We start from the raw sequence: 27,728 nt of genomic DNA on the forward strand, positions 1-27,728 counted from the left end.
TTCTATCTGCATATATATCTAGATATTATCTTCACATTCCTGAGAATGGGAACCCAGAAGGCCTGTGGTTTACCTTAAAAGAAGGCAGCAAATATCGGCTGACTTCCTGCATTAAAGGAGTAAGAAAGAATAATAAGCAAATCTTTTTTCATGGTTGCATGTCTTACTGTCCAATAGCAGAAACAAAGATTAATAAGGCAAAAATAGTACTTGCAGATTCCATACTGTTCTGATAAGAAATAAGAATAAGCAAATGGCTTGATGGTAAAGATCTAGGGTTCAAATCCCTATAAAATTAGGTAACTATAGATGGATGCTTTTAACAATTTATTAGGTTAGCATATATGGCTTGGAGTAACTGTAGGTTTATTGTGTTTTCATGAGCAGTTGGGGGAGTATTGGGTAGTCGGCCGAATTGTTGGTGTTGAGAGTCTATGTGATTGGTACTATATTTCTTGCAAGACTAATTCTTGCAAGAAAAAGCTCTCTGAAAGTGGTGGAATGCTCTACTGTGCTGGGTGTAAGAACTATTGGCAAGAAGGAGTTGTGAGGTATAGACTGATAGTTCGTGCTGCGGATGATACTGGAGATGCTCCTATGCTTATATGGGATTGTGAATGTGCTGAATTGGTTGGTATAGCAGCTGGTGATTTAAAGGATAACTATCCTGGGGTATGTAATTTTTTTATTTAATCTTCTTAGCTGATTTTTTATGCTAAATCTTGACACAGTAGGTCTACTTTAATTTTCCTAGGGTAATAACTCTATTCCACCGGAGCTAGGACGTTTGCGTGGGATGTCTATGTTATTTCGCATAGCTATGAAGAAGGACCAAGTAAAGAGTTATTACTCTGCGTTCATTGTGCTCAGTGTTTGTAGGGATGAGGCAGTGCTTACACAGCACTGCTCGGGTTTGTTAGGTTGCAGCCCATTTGAGATGGTATCAACTGAGATAGGTGGTTCTTTGGATGTTGGGCAAAGCTGTGAGGTACATATATAAAATAGAAGCTGAATGGATTTGTAACTGACAAACATTTAGTACCTAATTGTTAAGGATGTTTTTTTCAACTTGCAGGTGTTTGTGAGTGATGATGAAGAGTGTGTTGGGTTGGATGATGTTTCTGAAGACTTTGAGCAGGAGTAATGTGCTGGGGTTGATGAAATTCCTGAGGATCTAGGTGTTGAGGTTGTAGCTGTTCTTCTTAAGAGATGTCTAATGAAAGACTTTGATGAGGCTGGAAGTTCAAAGAAACCTAAGGAGGTTGTTGTGAAGAAAGAAAAGTAATTTCAGTAGGAGTAAAGGCAATATTTTGAAAATGGCTTGCACAAAGACTAAGTTCAATGTTTTTGTTATTCTGCCCTAACGTTTATTTTGCCCGGGTATGTTCTGATCACTGTAGTGATTGAACTCTAATCTTAAGGTTCAGCTAAATAGTATGCTGAATAGGTCTAGCAGGCTGGTTTTGTTTTTGGATTTTGGAAACTGGCTTTGTTTCCGTTGCAAGCTATTATCGAATTGTAATGTAATCCAATGCTAATTTGAATTCTATGTTTTCCTAGCCAAATAGATAGTATCTTCAGTCAACAAATCATCACGGATAACTTAAAAAAAAAAAAAAAAAACAAAAAAACAAAAACAACCCACTTTGAGAACGTTCTGTGAAGAAATTGTTAGCACTTTCATATTTTACACTTAGACATACAGTCATTACCATGTAATATAGTTTGATATAGATTACAGAAACACATATATTACTCAACAAATGATAATAGACTAAGAACTCAGAAAAAAAAACATAAAGCACCTAAATTGCCATTTGCTGCGAGACCAAATACGCATTATCTTTGGTTAGATATACATAACACATACACATATTAGTCAACAAACCATCATATACTAACAAGTTGAAAAAGAAAAAAAAAACTCAAATTAACAGCAAAAAACCAAAATTTACAAAGTGGCCACAGAAGAGTTAAGACTTACATTATTAAAATATTTTAAAGAATTGGGCCATAAGTCCTCCTTAAGGATGTCTGCCACCTGCCAGTCAAGTTGTAAAATGCATTACTTATATGTCATTAAAGATCTCAGTATTCTTTATCAGTTCAACATCTACATTAAGTAGAAAAGTCTGAATAAATGGAATCGTATATGTAAGATGATTTCAGATATGGAAGTTACCTCATTAGTGAACCCCTTAGCAATATCTTTCTGTTGTGTTTCAATGAACCAAGTATAAAACCTACTATATAAGCAAAAATCACACAAAATATAAGTTACAGAAATATAATGAATCTTTAGAACAATAGACCTGAACTATCTCTATGCAGAAGAATGAGGGAAACAGCTACATCTTATGCTTCCAAGTCATATCAAATCTCAATACCAAACACGAATAATCCATTGGATAAACTAAATATTTATACAAGAAATCAAAGAAAAACCTCAACTTAACAGCAAAAAAAAAACAAAATTTACAAAGAGAAATTTAATTTGAATGGACAGCAGTTTCATATCAATAAACGAAAAATTTAACCCCAAAGCAGCAGTAATAGCAAAAAAAAAATTATAAATTATAAATTGTTGCAAACAGTTTTAAGAATTGAATCAGGATCACATACTTTATATTCAAAACCTAATCTAGACCCTCCAAATTACACAGAACGCCATCTTTGGACGATCTCTACACTTCCTTACCTTCACTTGAAATCAAGAAAAGTGTATAATCTTCTTAAAATTGATTCATAGATTTATGTAGAAACAACCACATAATTTAATAACTACAAAATCAGAAAAATATGATTTTTACCATATACAAGTTGTGGTTCCTGTTCGATGGCTACTGCATGTGTGAACCGATTACTTCGAATGCCAGAGGTAGTGAAAATGATGGCTAGAGAGTGTTCTTTGCCGCGGCATCCTCTTCTTCCTTGCTTCTTTAGTTGCAGAGGAGCCGAATCTAATCAACTTCTCGCCATTCCTGTCGTAACGCATGGGGTTGATGAGCAAATTCCTTCACAAACGGATTCAACGAGCATCGGTGAACAGGCTTGAGAGGATATACAGAGAAAACACAGAGCCGAGAAAATTGAAAGAGAGTTAGGTTTTTTATTGTTTGTAATTGGAAGGAATTTTGAACCGATTACATAGTGAGGAAACTAGATCGAGCTACGAGCTACAAGAGCAAGGGTTCAAGAAAATCTGCGGTGCATGTGTGGTGGTGAACTTTCCAGGATGCTAGAAAGAGTGTCGAGAAGGGTAGATGCAATGTTGTCTGAACGGAGTTTGGTTGCTAATTACTGAGAAATGATCTCTTTAATTTCTCACGATTAAATATTAATCGAAGGATTTGCTTTCCCAAATTGGTGCAATATTATCTGAAGTTTCCAGAAGGCTAGATGCAATATTGTCTGATGGATCAATTTTTTGACTTAATTTGTTTGTGGGCTTGGGTTTTGGTTTGGGCTTATGAATTATATTGTGGATTGTTAACCCAATTGGGCTACTTATTAGGCATATATATATTATTAAATTATTTTTTAAAATTTTCATTTTATAGTGAAAATGTAAATGTAAATTATGAATTATTTTTTATTTTAATTACATAAATTCCACTATTGTCGCTTACACTGTCAGACCTAAGGCTACCATTTAAAGTTTCAACGAAGACAATTTTCAGTAATGTTGTCTTATGCTATGACAATAAACAAGAGTCAAGGTCAAATGCTTTCTACGGTTAGACTATTGTTGAAAAAATCAGTCTTTGTTCATGGACAACTGTATATTGCTTTGTCTAGAGTTAGCAATCCCAATGATCTTAATTTACTTATTTGTTACGACAATGGAAAGTATATTTTTTCAACGTCAAATGTTGTATATAAAGAGGTCTTTAATAATCTATAAAACTATTATATTATTAATTGTTTGTTATTTACAATATATTATTAATATTTGATTTTATAGTTTAGATGTTGTACACTATTATTTTATATATATATATATATATATATATATATATATATATATATATATTCACACCGTGCAACGCACGGGTGGATTACTAGTGTTTTTAATGAGGCAAGCTCGTGGAAAAATAATGTCCAAGGGGGGAGTGTTATAAACTTTATTTAATATGGACATTATTGCTATTGATTATGTAATGGTCAGGAGATTAATGACTCCATTATGTCTTCCGTTATAATTGTATATATATATATATGTGTGTGTGTGTGTGTGTGTGTTCTAGCTGTGTTTAAGGATGATATCGAAAAATCATTTAGTTGATAATAAATTATGTACAATAAATTTAGCGATTAACACTCACTTTTAACTAGTAGTGCAATTAAATTCATTCTTTCAAAAGGCTGAACCCCAGTAACTCAACTGAACATGAACCACAAAGGCTAGACCTTTGCTCAATGCGCACAAGAAACCCCCCTCACTTTGAGAGGTTGCTCCCACACTGTCGTTGGTGAGAATATAATCGATCTCTAGTCATTTTTCCAAATTTTCATCTCTATAACCAGTTGAGCTGCCCATGCAGGTATAGTGCAATTAAATTCATGAACATATGAAGGACCTTCCATTCTCATTTCTCATATCGAACAAGCTTTAATTTGCATTCCTCCGGTTAGGACAACACACGTTTTTTAAGTAGTCTACAGTTGTATATTTTGACCAATTGTATGAGGAAATTTGAATCATTAAAAATTATTGTAATTTCTTTTTAAAGGCTAAAATAAAAGGCGGATTAGTTTCATTAAGCTTTAAAGTCAAGCTATTACATATACTCAAAAAGAAGAGAGAATTTGGGGGTAGACTTAATTCTCAAGAATACTAGAAAGATTATGTTGAAATTTTAACTAAATAATCACCGAAAAACTTTATCAATGTTTAAGTGCACAACGTAAAATTTTTTGTAGCGCACTAGTATGTATGTATGTGAAATGATTAAGTAATATAAGAATTTGTTGGAAAATAAATCTGTAAAAAAAAAAAAAAAAAAAAAAGGAAAGAGCAAGCTAAGTATTATAGTAGTTTAAGAACACCATATAAAGCTCTATTCAAGCACTAAAAACATCTTGAGTCTAGATTATATTACTCATACCAAAACCAATTATTAATTCATACCAAGAATATCAATAGACAATTCACACGGAGAATTATATAAACTTGAAACCTTATGTGGTTACAAGTTACAACCAAACTGAATGATCAACCAATTCAAGGCCAGTTTTAGTTTTGTGTGGCCCATTCTTAAAACAAATAAGACCCTACCAAAACGCAATCTTTTTATAATAATAATAATAATAATAATAAAAGGATTTAAAAAAAAAAGGTACAAATAGGCCATTGAACTATTTGGGGGATAGCAATTAAGCCATCAAACTCGAATAAGCTCCAAATTGATCCATGACCTACAAAAAATATGCAATTAGCATTTTTAGTAGGTTGTCAACAAGTTTTAATAGGTTACCAACAGGTTTGTGATGATTAGGATGCCATGTGTATTTTTTATTTATTAGTTTATTATTATTATTATTATTATTATTATTATTATTATTATTATTATTATTATTATTATTATTATTATTATTATTATCCTACTAAGCATTTGACCCCCCAAAAATAATAATAATAATAATAATAATAATAATAAAAAATAAAACTAAAGTAGTGTAGTTTTTAGTTTAAAAAAAAACTTAAAAACATAAGTTTTAATTTAAATTATATATATATATATATATATATATATATATTTTATTTTATTTATTTATTTATTTATATTTAATGGAATGGCATCGTTGCTAAATAGGGATGGAAATTTGTCTCGTCCCCGACGAAAACAGAGATGAAAAAAAATTTTGGAGAACGAAAACGGGGAGGGGGATACACTCCCTGTCCCGTCCCCGAATAATTACTATAATTAAAATTAAAAAAAAAAAAAAAAAAATATATATATATATATATATAAATTAAAACCTAAGTTTTTAATTTTTAAAATTAAAAACTACACTAATTTAGTTTTTTTTTTTTTTTGTTGTCAAATGCTTAGTTGGATAATAATAATAATAATAATAATAATAATAATAATAATAATAATAATAATAATAATAATAATAATAATAATAATAATAATAATAATAATAAACATTAAAAAAAAAAAAAAAAAAAAAACACATGGCATCCTAATCATCAACTTGTTGGTAACCTACTAAAAATGCTAATTGTAATTTTTTTGCAGGTTCATGGATTAATTTGGATCTTATTCGAGTTCAGTGGCTTAATTGCTATCCCCCAAATAGTTCAATGGCCTATTTGTACCTTTTCCCCAAAAAAATAAAAAATGAAGATGTGCACAAGTTGGAATTTGCTGACGTGGGGTTATAATATTAAAATAGTAATTTTTGTTTTATTAAATAATTTTAAATAACAAAATAAATTTTTTTTTTTAAAAAAAAAAAAAGAAGAAGAAGAAAACGCTATCGTCTCCATGCGCTTCGTCTCCAGCATGGAGACCAAGAGGTCTCCAGGCTGCCCGAGACGAAGGGGTTTTCTTCTTCTTCTTTTTTTGTTTTTTTTTTAATTTTGTTATTTAAAATTATTTAATAAAATACAAATTTATTATTTTAATATTATAACCTCTATGTCAGCAAATTAACAAGAAAAACATTTCACTTTGGATCAATGTTGAAAAAATCGCTAGGAGCCCTCTAGGCGCTGATTAATCGGCGCCTAGGCGCGATTTTTGCAACAGTGTTTTGGATTCAATTGCATCATTTTGTATTGTTCAAGAACCCAATTGCATATTTTTTGAATTCAATGGCCTAATTGCATTTCATGTGTAATTCTATTGAGATTAACATGAACAATAAAGCAATAATAATAGCAGAAAAGGTAAAGAAGACAAGATTTACGTGGTTCGGCAAAGTGCCTACATCCACGAGAGTGAAACAATACTCTTATTCATAGTAATGGTGATAGTGGTAACACAACCCTTTGGGGATACAACCAATATATTTATAGGCATCTAATCCCTGTACAAACTCATATTCCTACTCCTAGTATGAGACAAACTCATATTCCTAATCCATATATGAGACAAACTCAACAATCTCCACCTTGGCGAATATGCTCTTTAGGAGAAAAATATAACTAAACAAATCTCCACCTTGATGAATATGCTCTTTAGGAGAAAGGACTTATCTCACCATCTCCACCTTCACATATATGCCCTTTAGGAGAAAAGACTATATCCACCTTGGCGAATATGTCCTTTAGGAGAAAAAGATAACTCAACAAATCTCCACCTTGGCAAATATGTCCCTTAGGAGAAAAGACTTATCTCACCATCTCCACATTCGCAATTATGCCCTTTAGGAGAAAAAGACTTATCTCACATATACACATTGGTAGGAACAACCATGATCATCCCAACTAGCCAGCCACATGCATACGCAGCATCAAACGTTACCTAGTGCATATACACGAACTGCTTTGTTCCAAGGCATTCGCCCCTCAGCCGTCGACCTGTTATACCGCCGCGACTCATGCTAACTGTCTCGTTTAGCTGACCTCCTGCATCTGGCTCTGATACCAATTTGTTGAGATTAACACGAACAATAAAGCAATAATAATAGCAGAAAAGGTAAAGAAGACAAGATTTACGTGGTTCGGCAAAGTGCCTACATCCACGGGAGTGAAACAATACTCTTATTCATAGTAATGGTGCTAGTGGTGACACAACCCCTTAGGGATACAACCAATATATTTATACCTTAGTCTAATCCCTGTACAAAGGGTCTATCCGTTTTACTCCTACTCCTAGTATGAGACAATCTCATATTCCTAATCCATCTATGAGACAAACTCAACAAATTTGATGACCTATTTGACCCTTATTCTATTTTTTAAATAATATTTCTATTGTTATGATGTTCATTGGTGATTATTATATATATAATTGTGTTACTACATGCTATAATGTCCTTAAATGAGTGCTAACTTTTTATTTTTTATTTTTATTTTTTTGTGTGTGTGGATTCATGTTATATCCTTGACTTTTGTTTATATTTTTACTTTTTAGGACTAATATGTTTGTATATTAAGTTTAAAATATTGTACATCGCATTTTACAATGATAAAATTACCATAATTCAATTACAACACCAGTGGGTCGTTTGGTTCACGGAATGTTAGATTACCTTAGGGAATGTTAGATTACCTTAGAGAATGTTAGATTGCTGGGAATGTTAGATTCCTGTGTTTGGTTTAAAACTAAGATATGTAAATAAGACAACGGTAATAAGATAAATTGATTAAAACGTCCAAAGTCCAACATTAGTAATAAGACAAGTGAATGTGAGATTACCTAAGAATTGGAGAGTATCTCACATTCCCTTCCAATAGATAAAAACTTAATACGGAGGTTATCTGAGATTCCCTGGGAAAGTTACATAACTAGAACCAAACATGGGAATCTTATATTACCAAGCAAATATAACCTTGGTTATCTTATGTAACTTGAACCAAACGCCCAAGAATGTTATATTACTGGGAATGTTAGATTCCTGTGTTTGGTTAAAATTGAGGTATGTGATATAATTCTGTTTGGCTTATATATATATATATATATATATATATATATATATATATATATATATAGGGATCTGAGCCGTTGATCAAATTTAGATCAACGGCTCAAATCAATGAAAATTAAAATAAAAAAAAACGCGTGTCTGGAAGAAAGAAGCATAAGCTAAAAATGACGCACCTTAAGTGATAGAAACACGCACCTTAAGTGTTAGATCTTAAGCACAACCTCATGCACATTAAGTACAAAAACACACACACATTAAGCACAACATCACGCACATTAAGCACAAAATCCACCCACATTAAATATTAACTCACAGACTTTAAGTTTCAACAACTATTGACATTAAGCACAAACTCATGCACAGAAAGTACAAAACTCACGCACATTAAGCACAACCTCACGCACATTAAACTCAAACCCCACGCACTTTAAGTATCACACACTTTAAGTTTCAACAACTACTGACATTAATCACTAACCTCACACACATTAAGCACAAACCCTACGCACATTAAGCACAAACTCCACTCACATTAATAACAAATCTCACGCACCTTAAGCACAAAAGTCCACACTTTAAGTTTTAACAACTACTCATGTTAAGCACAACCCCACGCACATTAAGCACAAAACTCACGCACCTTACGCACAAAACTCACGCATCTTATATACAAAACACATGCACATTAATCACAGATCCGCTCACCTTAATTTTGCCCTAGATGCAAAAATTACAAAACTGCCACTGTATTTTTTTTATAATTTTGGTAATACTGGACATTGATTTAAGCGAGATGAATAGCCTAGATTAAACCGCACAACAACACCTGGGCACCCTAACCGCACAAGAACCTAATTATATATATATGTATATATATATATATATATATATATATATATATATATATATAGTCGCTCTTTAGTTCTTGTTACTCTCTATATCACTGTGATCTGTTTCAGGTGCTTGACACTTGTGATGGGGGTTCTATTTTTCTAGAGTTTAATGCTTTGTTGCATGGATTTTCATAATGCTGAGAAGGAGAGTGCGAGTGCATTCTGTTTTCCTTCTGGTCATGATTTGTATTGGTGACGAGATACTTCAATTCCCTTATTTCTTTTATGCACGCACGCATATTAATTACATGTTTGACTCATGAATTTTGAAGCTTATTTATATAATAATATATATAATGCAGGTGATGACTATTCTATCTCTTGGTGTTGCATGTGCATCTGCTGCTGTACTGGATTTTCTATACAAGTATAATAATTGCTATGAGCGGTACATGCCATGCAACATGTATCGTCTTTCAATTGCACTAGTATTTGTCGCTTGCTTCTTTATAGCGATTTCTGCTAATGTTATGTTTTGGCTTGTAGCCTCATCTTATTAGATATAAGCTGCTACGGATCGGAGTTGTTCTTCCACTTGTCCATCTATCACTTGATTTTTATCATCTTCAAACTCAACAACCACTTCTTCTTCTTCTTCACTTTCGGATTCAAAGTTCTCTTCTTCAAGCTCCCTCAATCTAGAACTCCGTCGTGGTCTTAATGCGTCATCACCTTCCTCATTAGTAGCCACTTCATCTTCACCAACAACCTCAACTTCATCCTCAACAATCCAATCTTGTGCGAAAGTTGCATCACTACCAAGTAATATTTCAACATTTTGCTCTTTTTTCCTTTTGTTCATCAAGTTTGCATTGAATTGCACAAAGACTAGATTGTTTAGGCGATTAGATTCCAACCTATTTCTTTTTTTTTGTATGTATCTACAAATATGCAAAACAAATGTCAAATATATCATTCCATCAAGTGTGCAAACTGCAAACTTGCAAAGTGCAAGCAAAAATACTAAAATAGAAAAGAAGTAAATAACTAAGTAAAGATTTAAGTATTTAACTAACCCCTTCAAATGTAGTCCAATTCTTTTCACAACCCGATGAACTTGAAGTAAGAGATATAATCTTTATCGCAATTGTTTGCAAGTTGGGAGTTGTCCCACCATAAGTTGACCACCACATTGCTACATCAAAATTGTATAAAAAAATATTAAGTATAAAAAATCAAAATATATAAAATTTTAAATATTAAAATTCAAAACTAGTATATAACTCATTTACCCGGATCATATCGCTCATTATTTGTCTCACATCCTTTGATCGCAAGTGTCTTCCCAAATACACCATCTTTCCTCTTGTAAATGGGAAATTCATCATTCAATACCTTGTTTTGCATTTCTATATCGCCATGGTAATATATTTCAAGAAACTCAATACATCCAAGAGAAACATTAACATCCAAATGAAGTCGAGGATCCTTAAAATGATAATAAGGATTCAACATGAAAGGCATCAAATGAAGAGGAGAATCTAGCCTATTGCTCATCTTTTCTTCGACTATCTTAATAATAGGCTCATAGTTTCTTACCACTTCATTGAATGTCTTCTTAATGTCCTCTTTGGCTTGTATAAGCTCACCATAAACAAATCTCATTGAAGGTTTCTTATCTTGATCAACAATACGAAGCACATTCACCAACGGTGCAAAAACATTCAAGCATAATGTAACCCCTTGCCAAAATTAAGTATTCAAGACAGTAGCATAGGAAGCTTTCCCTTTAACTGTTTTGGCAAACTTACATTCATCCCATTCATTGCTTGTAAACATAGCCCTTAATTCCATTTTCTTAGCAAGTAAACTCTGCAAAGTTAGAAATGCAGAAGCAAACCTAGTCACACCTGGCTTAATTATGTCACGTTTCTTTGTATAGGTTCTCATCATTGCTAATGTTTTGTGGTGTGCATAGATAAAGATAGTTAACCTCTTTGCTTGATCAAGAACTTTTTTAAACCGGGGTAAACCTGCAAAGGATTCAAGTATGAACAATTACAAGATTTAAAGTTAAAGAATAAAGATTAAAGAATAAAGATTTAAAGATTGAAAGGTACCTGCAATGCTTTCAAGCATTAAATTAATGGAATGAGTTGCACAACATGTCCAAAATAGCCGTGGCCTCTTCTCCTTCAACAATTTAGCAGCTCCCATGTTGTTTGCGGCATTATCTGTGATAATTTGAACAACATTGTCCACTCCAACTTGTTCAATCCCATGCTCCACATATTCAAATATAAACTGACTTGTGTGTGCCTCACTTGAACACTCTTTAGAAGATAAAAAAACAGCGCCTAATCTTGAATTTACACACAAGTTCATGACGCTTCTTCTCTTCCTATCTGTCCATGCGTCAGTCATAATTGAGCAACCATTTTCTTTCCACAACGCCTCATGTTCCTTCAAACTGTCTCGGACGCGATCAACCTCTTTTTTCAAATATGTTTCACTCAATTCATATCTATTTGGTGTCTGCGCTCCCGGACCGAATTGACAAGCAGCTTCAATCATCAACTTGAAGCTATCTTTCTCAATAACATGAAATGGAACAGCTGCTTCATAAGCCCATTTACATATGTACTCTTTCACTCGGTTAACCCTCTCCTTGTCAAATGCCTCAATTATCCGTTGTTGCGCCGGGCCCCTTCTTGAACTCAAAGAAATTTCAGGATTGATTTGGTTAGCAAACTTATCCATAAGGCCAATTGGACGAGGTGGCCTCATTTGTTCAGACTGTTGCAACTCATCAACATCAGTACTATTTGTAGGCGTATTACTCAAACTCTCATGCGAACCAATGTTTACCTCCGCTCTTATATTAAGTTCTTCAGCTCTCTTGTTCTTCTTTTTGTTCTTCGCCATAATGAGAGCATCTCTACATTTTATTTGATCTTCTTTTGATGCTATGGGGCATTTGCTAACATTCCCTGAAATACCAGCAATATGCTCTTTGATCCGATAAACCCCACCAGACATTACTTTCTTGCACAATAAACATCTAATCTTGTCCATTGACTTAGTAGGATCATTAAGTACCCCATAGTCCCAACCTATATCATTGGACTTTCTTTTTATTGTAGTTGACGTTGTAGATGGTTGAGAAGATCCAACACTTTGAGTTTGAATTGGTGGTTGAGAAATATCATCACTTTCCAATTCCATTTCCTAATTAATAATAGTATAATACTTAATAGTTAATAAGTTAATAACTTTATAACTTATATAGAAAATTAGCAATATAGGCATATAGCAATTGAATAGCAAATTAGCAATTGAATAGCAATATAGGCATATAGCAATTGAATAGCAAATTAACAATTGAATGGCAATATAGTCATATAGGCATATAGCAATTGAATAGCAAATTAGCAATTGAATAGAAAATTAGCAATATAGCAATTGAATAGCAAATTAGCAATTCTACATTTCTACAAACTACATACACAGAGTCATACACTCATACAGTCATACTCATACAGTCATACATATAATTAATTATATAAATATATAAGTATATAAAATTATAAATTATAAAGAATTAAAGATTAAAAATTAATAAACTATTCAACTAAAGCCTAAATGTCTAAAACACTAAAATAGGGCTTACCTGGAGTGGGAGGCTGTGTGGCGGCGTACGGCGGGAGGCGGAGGCGGGAGGCGGTGTGCTGCGACCGTGCGACTGAGGGTGTGTGGAGGTCTTAGTGAGTGAGGGTTTCTCCGTTTCTCTGCCTTTCTAGTCTGAAGCTTTGAATCGCAATTTGCGATTTTAATCGCGTAATTTTATTTTTATTTTTTTGGGTTAATCGCCAAAACGACGTCGTTTTGGCGATTAACCCAAAAAAAAAAAAAAAAAAAAAAAAAAGGGGGTTCGGCCGGCCGCGGAGAAAGCCGATTTCGGCCTTCTTCGCGGCGGCGGAATGGCGCCTAGGCGTCGATTAATCGGCGCCTAGGCGCGATTTTTGCAACATTGGTAAATAGTACTACTAGCAACTGGAGTCTTTCATTTCTCAGTTTCATGATGTTTAGGTGGTCATGTGAATGAAACACTAAAAACCTCTGATCTTGAATTCAATTAATTGTAGGTTGGTCAGGTTGTGAATGCAAAATGGTTTCATTTTGATTCTAGATTACTAGGGGACTTAGTATGTTTCATTCATCTAAATTCACTTCTTCTGCACTCACTTTTAAAAATAATGATTCAAGTGCATGTGGCTTTGTGGTAGAAAAAATTTTAAACCCATAATGATTCAAGTGCATGTGGCTTAGTGACAAGGTACATATACTGTTCAAATATCAATTTGAACTCTGCTGTAGTCTGTTTTTTGATAAGTAATACAAATTACAAGTCTCTTTTATTTAGTTTTGGATCAAATTTGTACTACAATCTCTTTTGTATTTCATATCAGTGTATCACTTCAACACTTCTTGCTTTATTGTTTTCTTGTGGTATGCATCAGCTAACTAATAATATTTGTTATATTGACAACAACAATAACAATAGTATAAAAATAATAAGCATGACATCTGTCAAGTGTAGGGTGTTAGATATACAATAGTCTAACTGTAATAAACCATAGTATACGAGAAACCTGACCTCGTATGATAGCGGAAGCGTAGCCATGTAGATCTCCAGCCATAGTTGATGTTCCTGTTGTGTTGCCTCTTAACGGTAGACCGTCAGCGAAGTTTTGCCTCAGACCTGACTCAGAACCCTAGATGGTGTATTGGTGTCTACTGAGCGATCTGAGTATCGTGACTGAATGTGCTATCTAATCCATAATCCTGTATCCCATCAATCCAGGTTATATTAGGCACAGAGTTTGGTTGACTAACAACTACTAGTTATTAAGTCCAACCAGACCACTTAATAAGCCTAGTCAACTTGCACCACTTAATTAAGGCCCTAATATATAATATATAATATATATTATTAGGGAAAATCTTACATTCTCCCACTTGGTGCAAGTACCACACAACCTTCATCAAAGAACAAAACACACGAATCATAGTGATATGTCCTCTATTTAATCAGAGTAGTATCCATTATGGTCACATGCATTTTAATTCTCCAAAGGTCCTTAATGAACAAACCCTATGTTTATTCTCGGTACCTTAAGGGATGTTTCTCAAAATACATTATGTGCACAACTGAAGGAGAAAACAAATCCAAATTGTACAAAAGAGTACACTGTATGATCTCTAAAACTTTATAAGCATGCCTTAAGTAGAGATCTCTTAACGTTAGCATAATGCTAACTATATTCCATGACTTCTTTATAAGTTAACTTTAAGTACTATCTCTAACGGCTAAGAGCTTGGAGTTGACACGTCTGTCACTCCCACTCATCAAAAATAGCCAAAAGATAGTCAAGTCACAGAAGCATTCCAATAACTTAGACAATAAACCAAAGGTCTAAATCCATAAATTTGGAATCTTAATCATACACCATAACTTCCTAAATAACTTCAATGTTCACTTTAAATGAACTGAACATAATGAGTCTTACTTATATGTCTCACAAAATTGTTTTGAGCCTTACAAACCAAAATGGCCCAGGATCAATTTTGAAGAAACTAAAGACTCTATTAATCACCGAAGAATTTATTAAATTACAGTGCACCACAAGTTAAATGCTTTTGTTCTAATAAATTCCTTAATATTGTTGCAACATTTTCATAAATATGTTGTACAACCAAATGTTCAATAATTTGAACTTATGAATTTATATAAACAAATACAAGATTAATACTTGTGGAATATTTTGGACTTATTGTTTAACATACAACCCAATTTGGAATGTATGAATACAATAATTAAATCCAAAAACTTTAGTGAAGTATCTTAATGATCTTTTCCTAAATGATCACTCCCACTGATTAAGATATTCTTCAGCGAAATTAATAAAGTGAACTTAATAACATACATACTCATAATTGATTTATTGACCAACTAACAAATGAAGACATAATTCTCCACCATTAGTTGGACATACTAAATAATCAATTTTTGGTTCCAATTAAAGTCCAACTAAATAATGAAGATATATTTCCCCACCATAGTTGGACATACTAAAATAAACAAAATACATCTTTCAAAACCAAGATAGAATTTGGCTCAAAAGATACATTTTATCATTATTGGAATCCAAGAGGTATGTCAAATCACGTAACTTACTACAGTTAGTCCGAAGAACCGAGCAAGATTCGTGGATTAATTAATAGAAGTGACTAAATTTTGGGAAGTGACTGAATACATGTTTTGCCTATGCAAATCATGAAACTTAGAATTATAATTGAACTGGATTTATAACTCTAAGAAATTGTGATAAAATTATCATCTAATGGGTGGTGGGATTTATTGACATAAAACTTGCCTTTGGGCTAAAGTTTTAATTCTATTAAATCCAATTAAGAAACCCTTATGATAATATTTTTCACAATTACTAAAGAGCCAGAAGAATCTAGTGACATAAAACTTGCCTGTGGGCTAAAGTTTTACTCAATTAGATCCAACTGAAAAATGTTATTTATGATGAAACCATTATCAAATGAGTTGAAGAATCAAATGACATAAAACTTGCCTGTAGGCTAAAGTTTTAGTCAATAAGATTCATTGCTATCATTATGATAAAAAACTTAAGAGATCATGTTCCTTTTCTTAATCCCTGTGGGCAAATTAAGAAATAGATCTAAAGTTTACATCATAAAATTAAACTTCATGATAGAATTGGAAATTATTTACAAATAACCATAAAGTAAATAAATTGATTAATTTCTATCGTTACTGATAAAACTACTAAACTACATTCCGATACATAATTGCCTGTGGGCGAAATTATGACCGTAGTCCAGTATTTCATCCTGATTAATTATACAAATATAACGAAATTGCCTGTGGGCTAAATTTCATCATATTACATACAATTAATCACAAATGATATGTCCAAAACTTTATGTGATCAAAATAAACCGCTTAATATATAATTTTAACAGATTAAGGGTGATGTGGCTACTCCAAAACCAAATTAAAATTATAAGATCACTAGACAATTATCAAATTCTTGCCTAAACTTTATGTGATTAAAACTTAATAATCTTAGGTAGCTGAATATGCTGTAGCATTTCCTTAATTAACCAAGATTGAAAACTCAAGATATTTCAGTAAATTAAAGATGCTTTGGCTATTCTTTAATAAACCGAAATAAAATCACATTGGCAATGAATACTTAAAATTTGACAAACAGATTATACCAAATTGTGATGGGAAAATCTGAATATACTCCGAGGAAAGGTGGTTAGAGACTAAGTCTCACTGAAAACCAATTCCTTAAATAGAGTATCAATTTAAGGAGACTAGTGGCACAAGATGTCCTTAACTCATGGCCATTAAAACTAGTATGCCTCCCCGATTCATATATACTTAATGTATAACTGTTTGGGGGTATGAACCTAAAACTGTAGGGTACACACTAAAAACTGTATGGTTCACCTATGATTAAAGCTTAAATGGTGAATTAAATTAGCGGACTAAACGTGCTTAAATTCAGGCACTACCGCAACTAAAGTTTATGCATAAGTCCAACTTAAATAGGAACTAATATAATTCTATCTAAGTATGCATTGCTAAAGGCATAATAAAATTGCATAATTTAAAACATAATATTATGCTTAGGACAAATATGCATAAAATTAAACATTAAACTCATATACTCCAAAGAAATTGCATAACTTAAAGCAATTTACAATATGAGATTTTAAAGTATAAACTTAATATTCAAACACCGATGAGTCCAAACCAAAAGAGACCCAACATTTTGAATAATAATGTATTGAATATATACTTTAAAAATTTTTTAAACTGTAAGCCCATGGGAGAATGTTTTAATGCATAAACATCAAATTCATGAGAAATAACTGAATTTACAATTTCAAACAATATCAAACCAAAAGGATATGCTATCATTTGTAAAGCAAAATCTCACAAACCCTAATTGCATAATTAAACTTAATATTATGCACTTAATGTGATCGAATGCATAAAACAATCTAAGGAGTATGAACCAACTAACGAATATGAATTTAAACAAAATATTCATTTATTCATACTTAACCAAATATGGGCAATCATAATTCAAAAAACTAAATGAATTATGAAATTAATGGCAATAGTCAATTGCCTAGCAAACATGTTTTTCCAAAATTACTAAATTGATTCAAAATCACTCTCCATAACTCAGTTAATAATATTATTATTATTAATGGCAAAGTTGCAAATAACAAAAATAGCAATAAATAGCCATAATAATATTACCACATTAAGTAGGAGACTAAATACGAAAAAACAATGGTTAAAACCGCTAACATTTATAAACGTTTTTGGATAAAATTTTAAAAACTTGATAAAATTTGAAGTCCGAAAAACATTAATGTCAAGAAAATTATTTTCTGTACTGGAATATTATCACATAAATTTATATGGAAACAGTTCAAGGTACATATCTGAATACCATAACAATATTAATGTTATCACTAATTAATTATTAATAGCAATAAGTAACATTATAATCACTATTAACATTAATAATAATGACAATTTCAAAGTATGGTAATGCACCTTTTAATGTTTCCATTTTTCTAAATATAAAATATGCGACTAGTCCAAATTAGCGGTTAACTGTAACTGTAGCACTAATTATCAATAATAACTGTAAAAGATAATTAATGGCTAACCTTAATGATGCAAACCGCATCTCTCCATTGCGCTAACAACGATGATGATCCACAAGAGAAGAAAAAACTCCAGAATTCTCCCAATCTTCACTGTCGCAACAACTCGAAGCAGCGTCCAATGGTAAGTTCAAAAATTGATTGGTAGGACTTAATTACCAACATTAATAGCCATGTAAAATGAAGTGGTAATCATGCCAATGTACCAAATATAGCAGATTACCATGAAATAATAATTATTATGAAAGGTAATAAAATAAGATTAGTCCCTAAACTTAATAACAGTAATTAATAATGCCGAATTTTAACTTAATAAATGGCAAAACTGTAATTAAGGGATGCCAAATACTAATCTCAATTTACCACATAATAATTAATCATGACTATTAGGGAGACTGAAGTTAAGGTAATAACTAAATTACCAATTTTACAGACAATATACCAACTATATTGCTTTTGCCATAAAATTAAAGACTTAATATTATTATTAAGGCCCTGAAAAACTATTGATAGATTAAAAATTTAATCAACTTAAACAATAGTTATAGTTCTTAATGGCCAAAATAACAATTAAATCCTTAAATCCTTAATGTCTCTAAACAGGCTGAGACAATAATTATAGCACTTAATCCAAGCAATGGCCCAAATGAATTATAACATGGATGGAAACTGGTCTAGTACTGAAGTAGACCCAAAACTTAATATTATTACCAACGATGAATACCAAAATATGGTAGTTAGTAATAATTAAAACTCAATAAACATGTTATAAGGAGCTATAATTATTATTAAAATATCAATCAAAATGGTGGGATCCATACTTTAGTGACCGAGGATAGGTCTTGAATAGCTTGTTCAAAATAGGTTCTAAAGTCCATGAGACACATAAAACTAAAATGTGCTCAAAATTAAGGAGAAACCAAACAAGCTACCTTAATAGGCCATAATGCTTAAAATTGGCCTAAGGATCTAAAATTGAATGATATTTAATAATGACTTTATGAGTTAATAATATGCTAAATCCAACCTTAATGCATGCTTTTCTAAATGCATAATTAATCAATAAAATGATTATAAATATACAAGCATGCTTGGATTTGTAAATTAATATATTATTAACCCACATGCCCTAAATAAATTGCAATACTTTAGGCAATTTAATATAAACCTTAATATTAAATTAAAATTCAAATAGCAAATTTAAAACTTAATATTTGCTAAAAATAGAATAATAATTTAATTATGAATTCAATGCCAAAATTAAGAACAAACTAAAGGGCATCAATATTTCAAAACAAGCAATTACCATATATTTATCATTTGCCAAATAATATACAATATTAATTAAGGTAATGTAAATATGGCAATATTAAACTAAATTATTACCATTTACCAAAATTAATGTGTATAATATTAAATAAAGCAAATTAAAATTATGGTAAATATAGATAATTGCAATAATGAATTTACTAGCCACTAGGAAGCAAGATGACGTACTGCATTCAATTTCTAAAATTATTGACGTGCAACACATTCTTCCCAAATGTGGAGAACCAAGCAGCAGTCCTGACGCCGTGAACACAAGCAGCAGCAGCCGGAAGAAAACGTGAATGCGGAGAACTAAATCCGCAAGCTCACCGCGTTACCTTTCCGCAGCGCCCAAGAAGCAACTTAGCCACCATCTCTGTCCATGGAAATCGGCGAACAACAAGACTTCCATGGAAGATTCTCACCAGATGAACATAGCGGCAGACCATCCATAATACTCATAGCACAAATTATATCATATACAAAAAACTTGATGTATATAATAACTTAATTTGTTTTAGGCAAAACAATCAACCAGACAGAGATTATAAAAGGCTCTGATATAATTTCAAAATCTGTTTATATAAATTTATAAGTTCAAATTATTGAACATTTGGTTGTACAACATATTTATGAAAATGTTGCAACAATATTAAGGAATTTATTAGAACAAAAGCATTTAACTTGTGGTGCACTGTAATTTAATAAATTCTTCGGTGATTAATAGAGTCTTTAGTTTCTTCAAAATTGATCCTGGGCCATTTTGGTTTGTAAGGCTCAAAACAATTTTGTGAGACATATAAGTAAGACTTCAATGTTCACTTTAAATGAACTGAACATAATGAGTCTTACTTATATGTCTCACAAAATTGTTTTGAGCCTTACAAACCAAAATGGCCCAGGATCAATTTTGAAGAAACTAAAGACTCTATTAATCACCGAAGAATTTATTAAATTACAGTGCACCACAAGTTAAATGCTTTTGTTCTAATAAATTCCTTAATATTGTTGCAACATTTTCATAAATATGTTGTACAACCAAATGTTCAATAATTTGAACTTATGAATTTATATAAACAAATACAAGATTAATACTTGTGGAATATTTTGGACTTATTGTTTAACATACAACCCAATTTGGAATGTATGAATACAATAATTAAATCCAAAAACTTTAGTGAAGTATCTTAATGATCTTTTCCTAAATGATCACTCCCACTGATTAAGATATTCTTCAGCGAAATTAATAAAGTGAACTTAATAACATACATACTCATAATTGATTTATTGACCAACTAACAAATGAAGACATAATTCTCCACCATTAGTTGGACATACTAAATAATCAATTTTTGGTTCCAATTAAAGTCCAACTAAATAATGAAGATATATTTCCCCACCATAGTTGGACATACTAAAATAAACAAAATACATCTTTCAAAACCAAGATAGAATTTGGCTCAAAAGATACATTTTATCATTATTGGAATCCAAGAGGTATGTCAAATCACGTAACTTACTACAGTTAGTCCGAAGAACCGAGCAAGATTCGTGGATTAATTAATAGAAGTGACTAAATTTTGGGAAGTGACTGAATACATGTTTTGCCTATGCAAATCATGAAACTTAGAATTATAATTGAACTGGATTTATAACTCTAAGAAATTGTGATAAAATGTGTATGTCATAGATCAGAACCTATTTGCCTTACACGTGTAAGAGAACATGAAGTTCATTTTGCATAGTTTCCAGTGACCATTATTGTGATCCATTTTTTTGCTGAAACTCTTTATTATTCCACATTCTTGTTTTATCACTCCACTTTATGATTCCATGGTTTGAAAGACCAATAATCTATGATGTTCATGGAAGACCACATTTAGTTGAAAGCACATCATCACGAAGTCGTGACCTTAAGATGGTAAGTCTGTCTTGAAGATTCTCCCTGTTTCTAGTGCTTTAACCATCTTTCTATTGGACTTAGTTTGAATTGGGAACTATACCCTATATTTTATATAAATTAAGCCTCGATTTTTTGGTCGGTTATCGATTTTTTTGAAAAAAACCGATAAACGACCGAAAAACCGAAATAACCGACTTTTTTTGAACTGTATAACCGAAACCAAACCGATAACCGAAAATTTCGGACGGTTTGATTATCGGTGATCAATTTTTCGATGGTCCGGTTATTTTGCTCACCCCTACCTGGAACTATTTATCAGATCAGTTCTTCCCTTGCTTGGCTTAATGCTTCATCTGTTGTTTTACAAGTTTTGAAAGCAATAAGATTGACAAAGTGCATTGTTCTATTGTTCACTAGACAGTCAAGATGAGAGATCTGTTTGGTGGCCTAGGGAAGCCAAGTGGGCTCGTACTCAGAATATTGCAGTGCGTGTCTGTAGCTGCTTCCGCTAGAATAATGGCTTTAGCTTCACACTTTACAAGCTGCATCAGTTTTTGGTATGCTACTATTTCTTTCTTATCCATTTAATTCATCCTTCACCGTTAGCTAATGATATCTATTACATTTTCCCCCCTGCTTACATGCTTTATATATACATACATACATATATATATATATATATATATATATATATATATATATACATATACTGTGTATTTTGTTGTTTCATGATGCTTATTGTGTTTGCCAAGTGCTATACGTAACTGTGTTTAAATTATAATATATATAATTTATATGCAAACCTATTGTGGTATTTTGAGAAACAAATTTGAGTGGAGCTTTTGGTGAATGAAGTTAGTGCCTTACTATATATATATATATATATATATATATATATATATATATATAGTGGCTCTTTAGTTCTTGTTACTCTCTATATCACTCTGATCTGTTTCATGTGCTTGGCACTTGTGATGGGGGTTCTATTTTTCTGGAGTTTAATGCTTTGTTGCTTGAATTTTCATTCCATATTGCTGAGAAGGAGAGTGCGAGTGCATTCTGTTTTCCTTCTGGTCATGATTTGTATTGGTGACGGGGTATTTCAATTCCCTTATTTCTTTTATGCACGCATACATATTAATTACATGTTTGATTCATGAATTTTGAAGCTTATTTATATAATAATATATATAATGCAGGTGATGACTATTCTATCTCTTGGTGTTGCATGTGCATCTGCTGTTGTATTGGATTTTCTATACAAGTATAATAGTTGATATGAGCGGTACATGCCATGCAACATGTATCGTCTTTCAATTTCACTAGCATTTGTCGCTTGCTTCTTTATAGCGATTTCTGCTAATGTTATGTTTAGGCTTGTAGCCTCGTCTTATTAGATATAAGCTGCTACGGTTTGGAGAATCTATGCTTTCTATTGTAAATAGTACTACTAGCAACTGAAGTCTTTCATTTCTCCGTTTCATGATGTTTAGGTGGTCATGTGAATGAAACAGTAAAAATCTCTGATCTTGAATTCAATTAATTGTAGGTTGGTCAGGTTGTGGATTCAAAATGGTTTCATGTTGATTCTAGATTGCTAGGGGACTTAGTATGTTTCATTCATCTACATGCACTTCTTCTGCACTCACTTTTAAAAATAATGATTCAAGTACATGTGGTTTTGCGGTAGAAAAAATTATTTTTAAAAGTGAGTGCAGAAGAAGTGCATTTAGATGAATGAAACATACTAAGTACCTTAGCAATCTAGAATCAACATGAAACCATTTTGAATCCACAACCTGACCAACCTACAATTAATTGAATTCAAGATCAGAGATTTTTAGTGTTTCATTCACATGACCACCTAAACATCATGAAACTTAGAAATGAAAGACTTCAGTTGCTAGTAGTACTATTTACAATAGAAAGCATAGATTCTCCAAACCGTAGCAGCTTATATCTAATAAGACGAGGCTACAAGCCTAAACATAACATTAGCAGAAATCGCTATAAAGAAGCAAGCGACAAATGCTAGTGCAATTGAAAGACGATACATGTTGCATGGCATGTACCGCTCATATCAACTATTATACTTGTATAGAAAATCCAGTACAGCAGCAGATGCACATGCAACACCAAGAGATAGAATAGTCATCACCTGCATTATATATATTATTATATAAATAAGCTTCAAAATTCATGAATCAAACATGTAATTAATATGCATGCGTGCATAAAACAAATAAGCGAATTGAAGTATCCCGTCACCAATACAAATCATGACCAGAAGGAAAACAGAATGCACTCGCACTCTCTTTCTCAACATTATGGAATGAAAATCCAGGCAACAAAGCATTAAACTCCAGAAAAATAGAACCCCAATCACAAGTGCCAAGAACCTGAAACAGAACAGAATGATATAGAGAGTAACAAGAACTAAAGAACCACTATATATATATATATATATATATATATATATATATATATATATATATATATATGTATGTATGTATATGCAGTAAGGCACTAACTTCATTCACCAAAAGCTCCACTCAAACTTGTTTCTCACAATACCACAATAGGTTTGCATAGAAACTATATATTTTATTATTTAAACACAGTTACGTATAGCACTTGGCAAACACAATAAGCATCAATGAAACAACAAAATACACTATATATATATATATATATAAAGCATGTAAGCAAGGGGGGAAAATGTAATAGACATCATTAGCTAAGGGTGAAGGCTGAATTAAATGGATAAGAAAGAAATAGTAGCATACCAAAAACTGATGCAGCTTGTAAAGTGTGAAGCTAATGCCATTACTTCAGCGGAAGCAGCTGCAGACACACACTGCAATATTCTGAGTAAGAGCCCACTTGGCTTCCCTAGGCCACCAAACAGATCTCTCATCTTGACTGTCTAGTGAACAATAGAACAATGCACTTTGTCAATCTTATTGCTTTCAAAACTTGTAAAACAACAGATGAAGCATTAAGCCAAGCAAGGGAAGAACTGATCTGATAAACAGTTCCAGGTAGGGTAGGGGTGAGCAAAATAACCGGACCACCGAAAAACTGATCACTGATAATCAAACCGTCCAAAATTTTCAGTTATCGGTTCGGTTTCGGTTATACAGTTCAAAAAAAGTCAGTTATTTTGGTTTTTCGGTCGGTTATCGGTTTTTTTCAAAAAAATCCATAACCGACCAAAAAACCGAGGCTTAATTTATATAAAATATAGGGTATAGTTTCCAATTCAAACTAAGTCCAATAGAAAGATGGTTAAAGCAATAGAAACAGGGAGAGTCTTCAAGACAGACTTACCATCTGAAGGTCACGACTTCCTGATTATGTGCTTTCAACTAAATGGGGTCTTGCATGAACATCATAGATTATTGGTCTTTTAAACCATGGAATCATAAAGTGGAGTAATAAAACAAGAAAGTGGAGTAATAAAGAGTTTCAAGCAAAAAAATGGATCACAGTAATGGTCACTGGAAACTATGCAAAATGAACTTCATGTTCTCTTACATGTGTAAGGCAAATAGGTTCTGATCTATGGCATACACATATTATCTTGTATTAAATAATCATGATACCCTACACTTGACAGATGTCATGCTTATTATTTTTATACTATTGTTATTGTTGTTGTCAATATAACAAATATTATTAGTTAGCTGATGCATACCACAAGAAAACAATAAAGCAAGAAGTGTTGAAGTGATACACTGATATGAAATACAAAAGAGATTGTAGTACAAATTTGATCCAAAACTAAATAAAAGAGACTTGTAATTTGTATTACTTATCAGAAAACAGACTACAGCAGAGTTCAAATTGATATTTCAACTATATATGTACCTTGTGACTATGACGGTTGAATAACAGAGCAGTCTGTTGATTTAAATATTTTTTGGAAAAGATGATACAAATTCTCCCGGATCTACTGATCGAGTAAGCTGTAGCCTGTCTAATGGTTGGCCAGGCCAGTGACTATTTTGTAACCACACAAGCTATTAGTGGCATTTGGAGCCTATCCAACCACAAAGACTAAATAAGTATTCAACACTTATAGATTAATCCATATGTTTTTTAAGTGTCAATTAAATTTTAAATACCTTTTGAGCTAAATTGTTGAAAGTGTAAAGCAAACATACATTCAATATGTGAACTTCATCTCTTCGAGGCCGGCATGTATTTCTGCATTAATTATGTTATTGAGTCAAGTACTCAGAACATAATCACAAATAAAGCAGTATCATAAGGGAAAAATTAAAACTAACAAAGCATAAGATCCTTTCTCCCAAAATTAATAATAAATTCTCAGAGAAGGTTTTGATTTGTAGATATATGAACATGAAAGAGTTGAGAGATTTGGTTGGTAACTTTGTATAAAAGAGTAGGCATACAAGGATAATCATTGTATCTATGCTTCCATGCCCAAGGAAAACAACTACTAAGATATCAGGGAAAGATGCAATAATGCATGAAAATTATTTATGGCTCTAATTGATCACCTTTAGGAGCTGAACAACTGATCCAGGGTAAGATATGTCTCGACTCGAATCCTGAGGTGCTAGCTGTACGTGTTTGGTGAACTCGATGATGAGGCTCAACATATAAAGAGTTGCCTTACTGAAAAATTAAATGACACGATAGTCCTTTAAGCAATCTTCACACTGATTTTCTCTGATCCCACTCAATACAAGCTACTTTCATATGCAATTCCTTAATTTACCATCATCACACAACATAGGTTCAGTCACAGTATAGACAACAAATTAAAGAACAAACATTTAATTGCAATAAGATCATGGGGTTTCATCAAAACATCAAGCTAAAAACTCCCAGTTAAAAAAAGTACAAGAAGAATTGAACACAGAACACTCACCAAAACAGCAAGAAAATTGAGGAAGTTTTGACCTTTGATTGATTGTGAATCTTAGAGAGCAGTAGAAGAGAATGGGTATGGAGTTTGGTGAAGGGAAAGTGCAAATATAGGAAGAAAAGGTTTCAACCAGGCAACCAGGTAAGGGAGCAATCCTTTTGCTTTGATGAATATGGGGAGATTGAGAAAGAAATCGTGGAACGGTAAAGAGCTTTATCTCTTATATCATCTATGCTACTTGGCTATCACAACTCACCACAATCTCTCATTCCAAAACTATTCACTCGTCTATGGAACTTGGAAACTCTTGTGTTCAATACACCATAAAGGACAGTTGATGTTAAGGCTGAGATATGGAACATGCCAAAGCTATTTAAATAGGTTTAGAAGGCTAGCTAAACCATTACAAAATTAAAATTAAGCTGTTACCTGATCGGATGAAGAACGACTAAGCATAGTTTCATGATCGACTTTGTAGTCGCCTGTTGCCCCTTTTCCCCCATTTTGTGAAGCATAGATTACTGATCTCATTTCTATTTTTGAATACCTCATTTCATTTCAGGTAAAAGGGGACGTGGAAGAGAGACAGATTCCCTCCCAGCTAGTGTTTTTGCTTTAGGTTCACTCTCATTTTTCTTCAGCATTTGGGCAATTTTCTTCATGATGAAGGCTTCATGCCTTCATGATGAAGGCTTCATGCCTTCATGATGAAGTCTTCATCCCAGTCAACATCCACCACCGCCTGCCTCATATCATCTCATGTCTTTAAGAGGCTCTTGCTTTCACAATTCACTCTTTTAACTTATAATAATATAAATATATAGCATCAATCACAATTCAATTGGACAATTAATTTTAATTTCATAAACTTTATTTTGCTATAGATTTAACTTTATAGGAGCTAGTGTATAAGCATTTGGATGTCTGTAGGCCAGTTGAGGTATATCCAAGGGGTTACCAGAAAATTTATGTTAAGGGGCTAGAATTATAGTAAAAATTTACAATGTTAATCAACATTAGTACCGATATGATGGTACATGATATCATACATAATTATACTATGTATTATCGATAATAATTTTTAATCATACTTTATGTAGCGAATGACATTGACGTCAATTGATACTTTATAATTTTCCAAATAACACAAAATATATACAATAGTAATATTGCTTGTCACTCTTTATCAAATAAAAGTTGTCAATTATTTTGTTGACAACATTTTTGTTAACATAATTAACCCATATTCATTTTACACATTAAGTGAATTTACAGCATAGAAATTATGAATCTACCCATGTGTTCACCATTTGCATGGTGAACACGTATCCACAGCATAATGTGCCGAATTTCATAATGTAATCTATGAGGTTTTTGGGTTTAGGGTCCGTATGGA

General features: G+C 32.3%; 3 protein-coding genes across 4 annotated transcripts; all 3 read right to left on the reverse strand.

Annotated features, from left to right (window-relative positions):
• Positions 1-9,990: 9,990 nt before the first annotated feature.
• Positions 9,991-11,099, reverse strand: LOC109153457. Its single transcript, XM_019301325.1, has 3 exons — positions 10,727-11,099; positions 10,511-10,629; positions 9,991-10,434 (listed from the first exon to the last, which is right to left on the reverse strand). Exons 1-3 carry the CDS (start codon positions 11,097-11,099, stop codon positions 9,991-9,993), a joined length of 936 nt encoding a protein of 311 aa, XP_019156870.1.
• On the reverse strand, positions 10,286-12,364 carry LOC109153460. Of its 2 annotated transcripts, XM_019301330.1 has the most exons (5): positions 11,555-12,364; positions 11,034-11,467; positions 10,727-10,799; positions 10,511-10,629; positions 10,286-10,375 (listed from the first exon to the last, which is right to left on the reverse strand). In XM_019301330.1, the coding sequence occupies exons 1-2, from the start codon at positions 12,357-12,359 to the stop codon at positions 11,187-11,189; spliced, it is 1,086 nt and encodes a 361-aa protein (XP_019156875.1). In that variant the 5' UTR covers positions 12,360-12,364; the 3' UTR covers positions 10,286-10,375; positions 10,511-10,629; positions 10,727-10,799; positions 11,034-11,186. The 2 variants fall into 2 exon arrangements, with proteins under 2 accessions (XP_019156875.1, XP_019156874.1); XM_019301329.1 differs by having other exon boundaries at positions 10,727-11,467.
• Positions 12,365-23,225: 10,861 nt separating this feature from the next.
• Positions 23,226-24,358, reverse strand: LOC109153459 (CASP-like protein 5B2). The gene is made up of 3 exons (XM_019301327.1): positions 24,222-24,358; positions 23,696-23,834; positions 23,226-23,593 (listed from the first exon to the last, which is right to left on the reverse strand). Exons 1-3 carry the CDS (start codon positions 24,350-24,352, stop codon positions 23,516-23,518), a joined length of 348 nt encoding a protein of 115 aa, XP_019156872.1. The 5' UTR covers positions 24,353-24,358; the 3' UTR covers positions 23,226-23,515.
• Positions 24,359-27,728: the final 3,370 nt, after the last annotated feature.

Source organism: Ipomoea nil, unplaced genomic scaffold, assembly GCF_001879475.1.
Source record: "Ipomoea nil cultivar Tokyo-kokei standard unplaced genomic scaffold, Asagao_1.1 scaffold2484, whole genome shotgun sequence".
Classification (NCBI taxonomy): domain Eukaryota; kingdom Viridiplantae; phylum Streptophyta; class Magnoliopsida; order Solanales; family Convolvulaceae; genus Ipomoea; species Ipomoea nil.